Source organism: Pteronotus mesoamericanus, unplaced genomic scaffold (assembly GCF_021234165.1).
Source record: "Pteronotus mesoamericanus isolate MK-2021 breed Mesoamerican mustached bat unplaced genomic scaffold, CSHL_Meso_final contig_78, whole genome shotgun sequence".
NCBI classification, from domain to species: domain Eukaryota; kingdom Metazoa; phylum Chordata; class Mammalia; order Chiroptera; family Mormoopidae; genus Pteronotus; species Pteronotus mesoamericanus.
The window spans coordinates 27,927,501-27,943,518 of record NW_026555258.1 but is presented as its reverse complement, the minus strand read 5'-3'; the positions used below and the strand labels follow the sequence as shown (position 1 = coordinate 27,943,518).

Below are 16,018 nucleotides of genomic sequence, written 5' to 3'. Positions count from 1 at the left end.
GTGAATTTTTTTCAATAAAAATAAACGAACAATACTCTCCAACAGTTTCTCAAATGACTCAGAGTATAAGCCAAGAGCTCACAAATGTCCTGTAAGAGGCAGAAATCTCCACCCCCGACAACTGCTCTACTTCCTCCTCGTCCACTCTGTTCCAGCCCGGAAGGTCTCCAGGAGCGACCCCAGCACCACCAGGGCCGCCGCCTTATCAGAACCTTTGCACATGCTGTTCTTTCTGGACCCCCCTTCTCCCCGATATCCTGTGATTTGCCCCTCACTGCCATAGGTGCCTGCTTAAATGTCACCTTGCCTTTGAATCCCTCCTTGGCCTCACCCCACCCCTTACAGGACATCCTATTCCCCTTAGCCTATTTCATTTTTCTCCAGGCACTTGTCATCTGACATACTATACATTGATTTGCTTATTGCTTTTTATCATCGCTCTCCCCACACTCAAGCTGCTTGAGGTCAGAGCCCTTGTTTCATTCACTGAACTGTCCATAGTACCTAGAACAGTGCCCAACATATGCTAGGGACTCATATGGCTAGGCATTAAATATGTTTGAAACGAATGAATATATTACGTGTGTCCGGAAAAAGTCCAGCCATTGTTAATATAACAAGAATAGTTAGCATGACATCAATGTAACCTGGCAGCGAGAAGAGTGGCCTGGAATGTGCATGTGTGTAGTTAGTGGGGGCAGTAGAGGCTGTTGAGCGAGCATGGGTACTGTGTGACCACTGCATTCAAAACGACTGAACAAGCAGAGCAACGAATCTGTGTCAAATTTTGCATTAAGCTTGAACATTCCCCTACAGAAGGCATTCAGATGATTCAGAAGGCTGCAGCTCTGGGCAACTGGTGACTGGCAGCTTCATCACGACAATGCACCTGTTCATGCACGATGTCTTGTGCAGAGGTTTTTGTTGAAACATCAGATTTCCTAGGTGACTCAGCCCCCCTACACCCCAGATTTGGTGCCCTGCAACTTCTGGCTTTTCCCAAACTAAAATCACCTTTGAAAGGGGAGGTTTCAGACCATCAATGAGAGTCAGGAAAGTATGACAGGGCATCTGATGGCAATCGGGAGAACTGTGTGAGCTCCCACGGTGCTTACTTTGAAGGGGACTGAGGCATCATTGTCTTATGTACGATGTTTCTTGTATCTTGTATCTTCAATAAATGCCTCTATTTTTCATATTACATGGCTGCATACCTTCTGGGCAGACCTCATATTATAGAATGAATATGAGGAAATTGATGACTATAATTTATCACACTAATAGAGCAAAGAAAAAAATCACATAACTACTGATATAGATTCTAAAAAGACATCTGAAATTTCAGCATATGTAGCTGAATCAAATACTGGGTAAATAAAAAAAAAATCCCTTAACATGAGGAAGACTATCTTTCTTCCAAAAGACAAATTATCATACCTTACAAACAACATTCTCATTAAAGTCAAGAACAAGACAAGAATATTAATTATTATCATTATTTTTAAATATAATTCTAAGATGTTTAGTTAATAAGGCAATAATAATAACTATAATAATTGCTAACATGTATTAGGGCTTCTTTGGGCACTGTTCTAAGTCCTAAGTGCTTTAAATTAACAATTTTAATGCTCATAATACTGAAGGTAATATGAGTATGTTCCCATTAGTAGGGACACAGGAAAGTTAAATAATTTGCCCAAGGTTACCCAGCTGTTAAGTAGCTGAGCCTGAATTAGAACCTAAGCAGTCATTCTGTTCTAAGTATGCAGTAACGCCTCATAAGAAGTCATTTAGATAAAGATGCTGTGATGTTGGAAAACAAAGCAAATTTATTCTTGCTCCATTCGGTATTGTTGTCTCCTAGAAAGCCCAAGGGAAATAAGAGAGGAAAAACTACCAGAAGTAATTAGAATTGAATATGGTCAGTCATAAGATGTATGTACACTGATCAACAGCTTTCCTATATTCCAGCAATAACCACTTTTAAAATGTCAAAGAAAATAGATCCCATTCCCTAAGGCAATATAAATACTTTAAAGTAATCTTACATGAAATGGAAAGGATCTATATGAAGAAAATGCCAAAACTTTACTGAGGACCCAATAAGAAATTTTGAATAGGGAGCTGTTCTATGTTCATGAATGGACAGACCTGGTATTATAAAGATGTCAAATGTCCCCCAAATTCTGGAGTTACTGAAATTCAAATAAAAACACCAATCCCATTTTTCTGGCACCTTACAAAAATTAAGGTGAAAATAAAAGCGATGATGACAAATGAAGGGAGGACTGCTTAGTATTCACAGCCGATGGAACGTGAGTGATGTGCGTCACCTGCAGGCCTAGCCCATAGACACCTTCCCCGTGATGCTCTTCCATGGGCATTTCCCTTCCAGCCTCCCACAGAAACTTCAAAGCCACATGCTGAAAATGGCTGAACTTCGGTCAACCTGAATCCCAGAATGACTGAGAAGGAGCCTACCATACTAACCTGGGTGTGACCCAGAAGTTCATGGAATAATATTCAGAACACTAGGAGGCCAATTCCAGAGTAGACAGATCAATGGAACAAAATTTAAAAACTCAGAAACAGTAAAAAGCCACACTGCCCAATAGGATAGCCACTAGCCACATGTGGTTACTGAGCATTTGAAATGGCTAGTTTCACATGCTAAAATAATATTTCAGATATATTGTATTAAATAAAATATTAAATATCAAAATTAATTTTACCTATATCCTTCCAGTTTTTTTAAAGATTTTATTTATTTATTTTTAGAGAGGGGGGGAAGGGAGGGAGAAAGAGAAACATCAATACACAGTTTGCTGCTCACAAGCCCCCCAACTGGGGACCTAGCCCTCAACCCAGGCATGTGCCCTGACTGGGATTTGAACTGGCAACATTTTGGTTTGCAGACTGGTGCTCAATCTGTTGAGCAACATCACCCAGGCCTATGTCAGGGTTCCTTTCAGTTTTTAAATATGGTAACTATAACATTTAAAATCATGTATGTGATTTGCATTGTATTTCTATTATACATAACTAGTTTACAGTATGTATAAAAATGTAGTATACTATTTTCTAAAGATAAAATTTAACATAGGTATTTTAAGTGAATCAGGAAAAGATGTATTAATTAAGAGCTGGAAGAATTATTGAGTGACTATGGCGGGGGGGAGGAGAAAGGAAGGTTTGGTATTTGAGGCCATATGCTGAAATACTGGATAAATTTAAAAATAAAGTAATAGAAATACTAGAAGAAAATGTAGGCGAATGTTTACAAATGTGACCAAGGGCTAATATCTTTGCTTTATAAAAAACCCATAAATCAGTAAGAAAAAGAACACTCTAATAAGAAAATGTGCCAATAACATGAACAGCCAATTTACAAAAGGAGAAACAGAAATGAAAAAGATTCCTAGTAAAAAAGAAATTCAATCTTAGTAGTAATCAAAGAAATGCAAATTAAAATAGCAATTGCCAAGGATCAAATGAGAATAATATGCAATGTTGGCAATGAATACTCTCATATACTGTTACTAAACTCTAAATTGCTATGATCTTTCTGGAGGACAGTTTGGCAACATGTACAAAAGGTTCCAAAGTGTTCATACACTGTTTCTAGAAATTTATCCTTTGGAAATAATCAGAGATGTTTATGTAACAACACAAGTATGAGTTTATTGCATTGTTTTGTAATCAGGAAAAAACTGGCAACTACCTCCATGTGATGGGAACTTCCTTGAGTAACTATAGCATGTCCATAGGGTAGGGTATTTTCAACAGCCACGGGAGAAAACAGCAACAGAGGCTATACATCCACTTCCTGTCCTAGCTCCAATCCCTCAAAATGGCAACGATTTTTTTAAGGAAAAATTCTCTAATGGGTCTGGAAAACAGGACGGCCATCAATGAGGAGCATATTTGTGGAACTACTGGAATCTAGGAAGGAAGGGCAGAGATTGTAGGATACATGAAACTGGAAGGAAACAGCCCAAAACACATCAGAGGGGGCAGTGGCATGGGCAGGGGCTGTTCATGGTGTCACCAGGCCGAGTGGACAGGCCATGATGAGTCACAGTGATGGAGAGCATCTGCTGGCCTGGGAAAACATTCCCCCCGGACTGCTAAGTTAAAGAGGCCGTTCCCATAGCAAGAGCTAGTATTTGCTCACGCAATACACGCTCACTTATGTGTACAGAAAAACTGTCAAGACACATGCCTGTTGACGCTAACAATGACCTTTCAGTGGGTAGGTTAGGGCTGATTTTCCATTTTCCTTTGTGCTCTTCTGTGTCTTCCAACTTTTCTGCACTAAATACATATCAATATTAGGGTTAGAAAACAATAATTAGTATTTTAAAATAAAGAAGCAAAAATAAAAACAAAGGGAGTTTGAAATTTTTATGTAAGAAAGCAACTACAGTTTTATTATTTTTCTTTTGAGGCGCTGCAGCAACCTCCGGGCTGGTTTCCCAGACTGCGGGCTGCTCGCCCGCCCTGCCCTCAGGGCTGCTACCATCTCTCGCTCCCTATTTAGAAACCTCCCTACTGCGGGAAGGTGCAGTCCAAACAGGCACGCAGGGCCTTCACCACCCTTCCTTCCCTCCTTCCTTCCAGCCAGTTCTCCCGCTTCTCACCCTTCGCACTGAGCTACCCAGTCCCAACAGACTAGTTGCCGGCTCTTAAAGGCTCCACATACCTTCCAGCTCCACTCCTTTGCTCACGTTGCCTGGCATTACTCAAGCCTGGCAGATGGGCCTTGGGGAAAACTGCAGCCAGAATCTACCAGAATAGCTCTGTGGACCTACACACTACAAGATGCACTGTCCTGTTAGCCAAATATCCTGGGAAGTGTGGTGGGAACAGGTGTGGAGGGAGAGTGCAGGCCTCTGAGATTCCAGATTTGGAAAAATAATACAAATAAAAATTCAATGCAGAATCCCATGGTGGAAATTCCAGGGGACTATGAGGAGCTCCCCTGGAGACACGGGCTGGTTGGTCTGTAGATCCACCTCCTTGCTTCTGCGGTGGGGCTTCGGCGGAGGCGGGTGGGGATCCTGGTCCAGTCCTGTGGCCTCCTCTCCACGAGGGCAGGCGCAGCCCTGGGTTCCCACCCACACCTGCCACCTCTTGGCGGTGAGGCTTTGGCAAAGTGACTTAATACTTCCTGAACGAGTCTGCTCTACAAAGCAGAGACGGAACCATGCTGAGTGACTGAATGTCATCACCTGCACGAGGAGGCTTCCCATAAATGGCAGATGATGTCATAATTATATTTCCCTACCCCAGGTCCTGGTGCAGTAGCTGTTTCCTCAGGCTGGAGTCATGCTCTGGGAGCCAGGCCCAGGGGCTGTGCAAGAGGCCTGAGGAAGTGTCCTTGGTGAGGACGGAGAGGTCACCATAGATGGCCAGGACCCCCAACCCCCCATCCCCTGAGACGTCCAGGGTCTCCTTCAGGGCCCTCACCCACCCCCTGTTCCAGGATCTGTCGGCCTGGGTGGAGCATGCAATTTTCTCATATCACATGGGGGGCTGAGAGTGGCAGTCACCCAGCCCTGCATGAGCCCTGGTGCTGGCACCAGAGACCAATAGCCAAGAAACCATGTCCGCTCTGAGCAGGGTCCGGGAGGGCTGCTGTCTCTTGAGAATTGGTAAGTGTGCGGTGGGAGAGGACCTGGTATGGAGGCTTACGGAGGAAGCATCCGTCAGCCCTAGGGCCTTCCTTCCTCGCTCCGGACAGGGCAGCCATCTCCAACCTGTTTGGAGTGGAGGGAGGAGGGACACAGTGGGCCTTCTCTCCTGAGGGCAGACACTCTGGGCCTGGACAAGACACCCAGCTTAGAGGTCTGCTTTTCATTCAAAGGCTTAGCCACTGCAGCCACCACAGGACACAAAGCCTTGGATGTGCTCCCAGATATGCCACCAGGGCAGCTGGGGCACTGGAAACTGCAGAGCATCATGGGCGGTGGTTCTCACCCAAGTGGAATCTTCCCGCTCTGAAGCAATGGATGGGTCGGGGCACCTGCTGGTGAGCTACACTCTCCCTGGGGACACTCATGTGAAGGAAGAAGCGCCACTTGAGTGTGCCCTGTGGAGCCTGCGCCTCAAAGGCTGAAGGCCTGTGGGGCCCATCCTTGACTTTGACCTCGACCTCGAGTCTACCCCCCTGAATATCTGCGTTGGACCAGGGCTTCAGGGAAATACTTATTCCCAGTACTACCCTCCTCCCCTCACTTACCCCCATCTATTGAACAAAGAGGCAGCCCTGTTGACTTCACCCAACCCAGTGGTCCCCAAACTGCAGTCTCTAACAACACCCCCTTAGAGGCAATTTCACGGCATAAGCATACCGCCTATGTGCTTGCTAGCTTAGTATATTCCTTTTAAACTGTCTCACTTTTAAAATGAGGGTTCCATCCTAAACAATAACATCCATGAAGTGAAGTTTTGATGGACTAGTAATCTTATTCCCTGGTATATAGTAACATGAATACATAACTATTAAAAATGTATACAAATCATGTCACGTACACATACCACCCTGGGAAATAACAGATCCCCACCCCCACCAAATGCCAAAGAGGTTGCCACAGACGGAGCCTCGATGCAGGCAGGATGGATACATACAGCAGTCCTTGCTGGCTGACCCCCTGGCCAGGTCCCTCCTAGAGTTGGAGGTAAGAGGCCAAAAAGGAGAGGACGTTTCTCACTTGGGGGCAAACAACTAAATCACCTAAAAGCATTGGCAAGTTCTTCAGGGAAAAAGAATATGGGGAATGGATGGGATACAAGGACCTTTAGGATTAAGGTCTGATCAGCCAGGAGTCCCCTGCCTCCTAATGTTGGATATGTGGGCTGGTCAGGTGGTCCTGCAGCCTGGGGGGCGGGGGAGGCGACGACATGGACCAAGGGCAGCTCAGCCCCTCCAGCGAGCCTGACCCTGTCCTCAGATAAACTGAGCTTAGGAGCGTAGTGGCCTCAGCCGAAGGTTGCCCGCTCCGCCAATACAGGGGTTCTCAAATGCGTCCGAGGGCCTGATTCACGGGCTCTGGGGAGGACGCCTCAAATGTGTTCTCTGAACAAGTTCCCAAGTGACAAGGACATTGATGCTGCTGGTCCAGGGGCTATACTTTGAGAACCACTGCTCTAAGGAATGGGATTACCTGACCCTGGAAGGAGGATTCTGAAGGGCTGACAGCTGAGAATGAACCTCCCAAGACGAGGAAGCCCAGGAAAATGACAAACTACAGTGTGTGCACGCCCAGTGCCCAATACCGGCGCTACCCAGAAGCAACCACAAGGCAGGCCCCTGGTCACCGCTGATTCCAGTAAACTTTCCACTGAGATCGCTAGAAGAATCCCCACCCATAAACAGCGCCACACCCAAAAGAGACCCAGTTAAGAAAGGGCAGCATGGCCTGCACTGAGTTCTGCGGGAACGTGACTTGCTGATTTGGCCAGCTCCTCCCTTCGTCCCCGTGGCCCCGGTGACTCAGCACAGGGGCTGGGATTTCTCAGCACCCCTCTCACTCTCACTGCACCATGCTCGGTGCCGGCAGACTAAGGGCAACCGAGGGCGAATCACTGTGTTTGCCCCTAAGAATTTGGCCTAATAGACAGAGATTGCTTACTGAACACACATGGGCCACGTAGCATGCAGTGGGAGGGGACAGAGAGGTCAGCGTGGCTCTTGTCTACAAGGGCTCTCCAGTCCCATGGCAGAGGGTGATTGATGAGGACGCAGGTGGTATATTACACTGCACTGTGCAAGGAACTGGTACAGGAAGGAGCCCGAGGGGACAGGAGCACGTAGGTGGCATACTTGATCCAGCCTGGGGAGGCAGGTTGAGCCAGGTGTGGGAGAGGATGTTCCCACATCAGAGAGAAGCCAGCATGGAGGTGGGGCTGGACCAAAGGGGAAAGTGCCCAAAGGTGAGACAGAGGAGGAGGACTCAGGGGACTGTGAAGGGTCTCTCCAGCCACGCTGAGGAGTTCAGTCCTGCTCAGAGCTGCAGGGAAGGCTGATGACTCTAATAAGGTTGGCTCCTGGATTAGATGCAAGCACAAGGCCCCCCACCCTCCACTGCAAGAGTGTCCCCCAGGCTACCCCTCCATAATAATAAGCAGTAACTTTAGAGGATGGGACCAGAGACCTCTTTGGTGGGGTAGATGGTGACTTGGCCACCGGGAAGACTTCAAAGGGCCAGGCATGGCTGTGGATGGCTGAAAGGGCAGGTGCTTTGAAGGGGCATCTCTGCAGATGGTGCCCTTTTGGTCTTGAACAGATCAAGAGCCTCAGTGGGTCCCCACACTTGGGGGAGGCCCCTGGGATGGAAAGGTCAGCCCCAGAATGCCTGAGATCACTAAAGACCAGTGACTGGGCAGGGAGTCTCTGAGCCCAGGGAGGAAAGGGCGTGGTACTTGTGGCAGGCACAAAACCCAGCCACACAGCTGGGCTTCCTGAATGGGGGCCAGCCATGGGCTAAGGAACCAGATTCCAGATGACAGAAATTGTAACAGCTACTCCTTGCATGGTGCTTATTATGAGCCAGGTATTGCTCTTAGTGTATTAAATCTCTGAGCACATTTAATCTTCAGGACAACCCTAAGAGTGAGTTAGTACTGTTATCAACCCCATTTTCAAGATGAAAAAATGTAGGCACAAAGAGATAATACTCATGCCTGCACCCCTGAAAATGGCAGGAGCAAGGTCATGGACCAGATCTCTCTGAGCCCTCATCACAAATTCTTTAAGACAGGAACAATCTTAAGAGTCAACCGGCCTACCTCTAACTTATGGAAGGGAAAACCGAGTCCCAGAGAGACTGAGTGATTTGTCCCGGGGCACAGAGTTGGTTAATCGCATCACAGAATTGGCACCAGAGGAGTAACTTGGTGAAGATGGCTGACTAGGAGATTATAGGACCTGGAACTAGGGGGCAGGCCTAAGCACCGTTACTATCTGCTGGTCCTCCCAGGCACTGCTGCTCACGGCCTGCGTCGCCCCCTCAAGCCCTGCCTCCATCCTGTGTCTGCAGTGCCCACGTGGACATCACGCAGCCTCTGACTTCTTCGCCACTAATGCTGGTGATCTCTACCACCTGTCTGCTTTAGCTATTCACACCCAGCCAGGGCCTGGCTCCTCGATCCCTCCCTCCCTCCTCCGGCTCTGACCACAACCTCCCATCCTTCCAATCCCCTCACTGCCCCCCAACATCAAGCTTCCAGAGCTCTACTTTGTCCAAGCCCACAGGCCACCTGCCGACCCACCCCTCTCCATCCTGGACCCCAAGGATCACCCTCTCAGCAGTGCCCTCAATCTGCACCACCTGCCCCCTCAGCCTTCCCCCTGGCAGAGTCCCAGAGCTGGATCAAGGCTATTCTCCACTTTCCCCATCTTACTCCACAGTCAGCAGGCCTGCTGAGGGCGGCCATGTTGCCAAGGAGATGGGGCTTCTCAGAGCACATGGCTCCTACCACAAGGGGGCATCATTTCCACCTTGAATTCCTGAGCCAGCTGTGAAGCACCACCACACGGGCGGCACACAGACGTCCCCACGAAAGCCCGTATGGGTTCTAATGCTGGGGCCATCTATCGGAACTGTCCTGGGGGCTGGCCTGGGCGCCAGGACTGCTAAAGCTCCCCTGGGGATTCAAAAATGTACCCTATTCATACAGGGGACTACTCAGCTGCATAAAGGAACAAACTTCTGAAACATGCACCTGGATAAGCCTCAAAAACATTGCACCAAGTACACACAAAAATACACGTTCTATAAATCTATTTCTACGAAATTTTCAGAAAAGGCAAAACTATCGAGCCAGCAAATGAACCTGAGGCTGGGGTGGGACTGATTACAACGGGTGTGAGGACCGTGTAGAAAGGACGACAGGAGCATTCTAAGACCGGATGGTGATGATGGTTGCACAGCCATTAGAAACTGTCTTAAAATAATTGAACTGTATACTAATAAGGGGGTGAATTGTATAGTACATAAATTATCCCAATAAAGTTGTTAAAGTGGGGGGAAAAACCCAACTTAGGAAATTTAGATTTTGTTTTGTAGTTTAAAAAGTCCCCTGGTGATTCTAACAAGCAGCCAGGGTTGGGAGCCCAGCGAAGGAGGCCCAGCACCGAGGCCACGTTCATTCCTCTGGCCCTCGAAAGCACCGGACCTTGGCGCAGCCTAGGCTGCACTGTCACTCGTCAAGTGAATGGATATGTGTTCCTAGAGTTTGTCTCATGACTTTGTGGCACAGAGAACGTCCATTTAATGAGCACCAAGCATGTGTCTTCCATTTATGTTTTCTCATCTATCCCTCTCACCTCCTAATGCATGTGGGGTGGGAATAAATCTCTCTATTTTATGCAAGGGAAACTGGGGTCTCATTCAGGTGAAGTGAACTGCCTGGTGTCACACAGTCACTGCTTGGCAAAGCTGGGCTTAGAGATCAGCCCATGTGGTACCAAGTCCTTCCTTCTTCTCACCTCATTTAAATCTTTGATCCAGAGAGCGCAGGGCTGAAGCGAGCTCAAGCTCTCAGCCACTGATGCTGGTCCTAGCAGCGGCTCTACATCTGATGCATCTGAGTCAACAAGGTGAAGTGAATTGTGTGTCACACAGCCATTGCTTGGCAAAGCTGGGCCTAGAGATCGGCCCATCTGATCCAAAACCTGAACGACCTCTGGGTCACCACACACCGGCTTTAAATCTCAGCGATGCTGGGCTGGAAGGAGCAGCAGGTCGCAAGGTGAGGGATGGCCCTCAGCTCTCCGCCCCTTTCAGTCCCAATGTAATGAGCTCCTTGGGATTAAGGTCCCCCCCTCCCCCCGCCTCCCCAGCCCCCTCTGACTTCAGGATTGCTTTCATTTGACATTCCTTCCAGTGCACCGGTCCGGAACAGAAGTGCTTGATGCTGCTGATCGACCAGTTTCATAACAGGAATCCAGTTTCCTCTGCACTCACAAAAAGCTGTTAGCCCCTGGCCAGTTTCCAGGGCCTGCGCTCCAGCAAAGCAGCCCAGACATTGGGAGAGGGATGGCAAAGCCCTTGGGCACAGAGAGGAGTCAGCTGGGCGGAGAGATTTACATTGAAAGGGGTTCCTGCCAGCAATACCACCAAGCAGCGTCCTGTCCTCAGAAAAGAGGTTTCCTGCTGAGATGCTCTGAAACTCAGCTGAGGGCGCTCACATAGCTGTGCAGGGAGGGAGGCTGTCCACACCTGGCCCCACTTGCGATAGCGTAATGGAGAAAACACGGACCAGCAGTCTGGATGGTCAGGCTTCCAGCCCTGGCTGGGCTCTTAAGCAGCATGTGCGGGGCGGGGGTAGGTGGGCGAGAAGCAACCACCCTTTGCAAGCCTCAGTTCCCTCATCTGTCGTGGGAACCATTACTGCTCCCAACGGGGTGGCTGGCTGCAAGCATTGGGGAATCATAAAGCACTCAACCAAAGCAGGGCTGAAAATTTAACCTCTTTAGACCAGGTTTTTCAAATCTCACAGGTCACCTGCAGTTCCCCTGTGAATGCAGGAAGTTACGGATGGAAAGAAGGAGCAATGGGAAGTCTGAACTAGGAATCTGGACCCCAGGATTCAGTCCTGACTTTTCTGTGAACCATCTTTCATCAGAGTTGCTTTGAAATCCTGAACTTTTTCCCATCCCCCCTCTGGGCCTCAGGTTCCCCTTCTGTACAATGAGGGCATCGGGGAGGTATCTCTAAGAGCCCCTCAGGCTTGGACAGCCAAAGACTCTATTGGAAAAAAGCAGGTCCTTCCAAATTGCGGCAGAGTCCCGTGTTAATGGGGCCACAGACTGCCCGCCCCCCACCATCAACTGGTTTCATGCTCATTTCAGAACATTTGTCACTGCCTTAAAGGGCAGCCTTCCAGCAAAAGCCTCTTCAATGTTTGGCAATGAGTCACTCCTACCGCAGGTCAAGTTTCCTTTGTGCCTCTCCCTAGGGGCTGAGAAACAGAGGTGGGAAGATGAGGGCCCGTCTTGCCCAAGAAAAGCTTGCCTTGCTTGGATGACCACAGACGGTGGAGCCAAACACTTTGCTTTTCGAGCACCTCCCAAAACATCCCTCTCTGTGCATGAACTCTACAGTTTACAAAGCTCTTTCAAATCCATGACTCATCTTATTTTGGCAAGAATCCTGCAGGGATAAGGGAGGAAATTGCAGCTCAGGGAAGAGAGGTGACTTCTGCAAGGTCAATGCATCGAATGGTCTCTGCTTCCCATGGGACAGATGGGCAGAGCTTCAGAAAGGTAAGTGCAGGGCTGGAAAGGAAATCAGGTCTGGTGATTCCCAGACCTCTCTGCCCCCATTCTCCTCTCACTCACGCGCTCTCTCTCTCTCTCCCCCCATCCCACTCTCTCTCTTTCTCTTGATCTCCCTCTACCTCTCCCTCTACCAGAAGAGGCGGGTCCTTTCCAACCCCTCCCACTGAGGTCCCCCTGGGCATCTGACTCACTTCCTCCCCACAGGGCTCCCTGTTTTTCTCTTGGGCAGCTAAGCACACCTGAAATGTCTTGCATTGTTGGGAGACTCCAAGTATCAAGAACACATGAGGAAGGAGAAAGAAAAGTAGGAACTACAAGGAGAATGGGAAGAAAGACAAGAGAGGATTTGGCATTCATCTAAGTGGAAAAACTTTTTAAGCATTCGATAATATCCACTCTAAGTAAGGATGTGGGGAAATGGGAACTTTCAAATGCATTGGTGGGACTAGAAATTGGAATAGCCTGTGGAAATCAGTTTGTCTCATCATTTTAAGTGACCCAGTAGTTCCACTTCTAGAAATCCACTACGAAGATCCACCTAGGTGAGAAGGTGTTGGCTGTGATATTAAAAAGCTGTAAACACGCATAGGTATCTGGTTCAATTAATTATCATCTATCCATCTGATAAAACACCATGCTCCATTAATAAAAATGAGGTCAATCAAGACTTCTAAGATCTGTTGTAAAGTGAAAAAAGCAAAACCTACAGTATGAAGTCATATTGTAGTTTGAACAAATACATTGAAAAAGTTCTGAGCAGATGAACACTGAATTGACAGCGGAGTTCACTTGGGAGAGATTGTGGGATTTAGGGCAATTAGCAACTCTTATTTTTTTTACTGTATATATTTTGACATTTTTTTTTTTTTTGGAAAAAAACCCCCCAAAACTCGTCATGTATAATGTATGTTTGTAAGCTTTTAAATAAAACAAACAAATGAAAAGCCCACCCAACTGACAGTGACACTGGAGTCTTTGTTCCAAGCCAGCTCCTCCTCAAACCTTTCCTCACAGGAGAAGAGCTGTTAGTGGCACACCATGATTTTGGAGGGTCACTACAGCACCAGTAACGAGGACAACAAACCTACAGGGACGGTGAGGGAATAAGCCACACGATTTAGCTGAAGGCGCAATGAAAGGGAGGGTTCACTCCCGAAAGGGAGGGTTCTCTCCATGGAGGTTTTCACCTGGCCCATGCACAATCAAATTCCTCGGCCTCCGGCTCTCTTTTGTCAATGGTAAGACCGCTTTGGTCCTGCTAGTCAAAGTGCGCTTAAAAGCCCGGTGATACTGCCATCCCTGGTTCAGCCATCACGCCTTTGGCCAGAGATGACAGCAGCGAGCAGGCCGGTGACAGCGCGTGCCCTCAGCGAGGCGTACCTCAGAGAACCGCTGCACGTCTTGGGTCAGTGTGCCCACTCGCCTCCACTGGAAGTGCTTTAGCAGCTTCAGAATGGCTGGATTCACGGCATTGTCTGATGGAACAGTCCGGAAGAAATAAGGGTACTTTTTCTTATCTGCTAGAACAGGCGTGGTCGCAGCAAAGGAAAGCTGAAAAACACAAAAGAGAGGACACTTTTTACTGGTGGGCCTCACTGCTCTGAGCCTGGAAACTTCCGGAACAGAAGAGACTTTTAGTTCTCACTTGGGCACAAATACACAGGGAAAGATATTTTTAAACCTTTCTAGTGTATAAGTAATACATTATAATGGAAGAGAAGATTTTAAAAATACAAAATAAGGAGAAAGAAGGAAAAAATGGGTCAACAGTTTACCCCTCCCCAAAGAACCACCATTAATGTTGTGGTCTATTTCCTTGTGGCCCTTTATCCATCTACAGTAGTTTTTTAAATAAGATTCTTGAGGCCATTCCACAGACATAATTACACTTCCCCTACCGTCTCCCCACTTAACATTTTTCTACAAGTATTCTGGCATTCTGTTAAAAGCTCCTTGTAAACCTTTACATAGCTGCATAATATTCCAGTATAAGAAAATATGCCATAATTTACTAAATCATTTCTACTTTGAGGGCATTTATATCATTTCTGATTTGTCATATTATTCTACAAGCATCCTTGTGCATGGCACTTTTCCCTCCCTAAAATTCAGGCTCTTTCTATAGGATAAAATCTGTGGTACAAAATTTTCGGGACAAATGAAATGCACCTTTAAAGACTTGATACTTATCCCCAAAGAAAGGATTGTATCAATCTATATCCCACTAGTTAGGTATGATTAGAGAGCCAGTTTCAGCACATTCTTGTCAACAGAGGAAGTAAAACATTATTCTAATTTTGTAATGATTTATCACTGAAGAACTGGAATCATGTTACATTCATTGGTTACGCATGTTTAATCTTTTTCTATGTGGTCGTTAACTAGTAGTATGTGTTATTTTAGGAATTGCTTTTTCATGTCTTTTTGTTTCCTTTTCAAGTGCTAGTCTAATACTTTTCTTATTAAGTTTGACGAAGACTTGCACATGTCTAGCATTCAGACTCAGGCTCTTATGGCTGCTGTAAATACCCCAGTTTGTTTGCTTTCCCCTTTCACGTGTGTGTTTCAGTTTTCACTCAGTGGTCAAATCTGCCTATCTTTTTCTTTATTATTTCTTCTTTTTAAGTGCCAGTAAATTGCTAAATTGGATTTTAACAATCTGTCCTACAGGGCCCAGCTTAAATGTCACCTCTTCCAAAACACTTCCTCTGATCTCTGCTCTCCCTTCCTCTCAGCCTAATCCACAAAGGTGCCTATCAAACTTTTTGATCTTTGCAGTGAGACAGTGGGAGAATGGTATCTTGTAGGTCGAATTTGCATTTATCTCATTATGAGTGAAGGCGAATGTCTCTTCCCATGTTTGAGGGCAATCTGCAGGTTCTTTCTGGAAACTGTTCACGTCCTTTGCCTGTTTTCCAATTTGAATTATTTTTCTTACCAGTTGGTAGAAATGATCTTTTATATTAAAGAAATGAGCCCTTTGTGATATGTTACTAATCCCCCTCTCCAGTGTGTATATATTTTTTCTTTTGATGTTTCTTACAGTGTCTTTTGCCATATGAAAGTTTTTTTTAAAGAGGTGGTTGAATTTATACACTTCTAAATGTTATGTCTTCCAGTTTGGTGTCATATTTCCCCCTCTGAAATTATAAAAATAACACTTTCATGGTTTCTTCTGGTCTGTCATCTCTCCCTCCCTCCCTTCTTTCTTTTGTTTCACTTAAATCTTTGATCCAAAAAGGACACGGCTGAAGCAAGCTCACACCAGCTTTCTTTTCAAACAACTGCCTGTCCCAGCAGCAGCTCCAGATCCAATACTTCTGTGAGTCCAATTTCAGCATCCAAGGAAATAACATCCTGGCACCATCAGGCCCCAGCTGGAGATGCTCTTGTCACCTGAGGAAGCACTCCTTTCCCCCCAAGACTCTGGCAGAGTGGGGCAGTGGAGATCTTGTCCCTCGTCCCATCTGGCTCACAGGGCAGACAGCCACCACCCAGGATCCCTGGATCTCCCACGTACACTCAGCAGTCGAAACAGATCCCATCTGTTGGAGCTGAACACACAACAGCTCATCTGCTGTCACCTGGAACTAAAGAACACCTACAGGAACCAATTTTTCAGATCCTCACAGAGAAGGGACATCATCCCAAGACTGGTAAAGGTCAAGGACAGAATGGCTATTAAAAAAAATTCTGGATACAATAAGGACCAAGCAGGAGAACGTACAGAGA

General features: G+C 46.8%; 1 protein-coding gene across 1 annotated transcript in view; it reads right to left on the bottom strand.

The window, feature by feature from the left end:
* Window positions 1–16,018, bottom strand: part of GABBR2 (gamma-aminobutyric acid type B receptor subunit 2) — a 331,202-nt gene that overhangs the window by 187,636 nt on the left and 127,548 nt on the right. Inside the window, exon 3 of the mRNA XM_054584622.1 lies at window positions 13,667–13,837. Within this exon, the coding sequence (XP_054440597.1) occupies window positions 13,667–13,837 (171 nt within the window). The remainder of the gene's footprint in view (window positions 1–13,666; window positions 13,838–16,018) is intronic.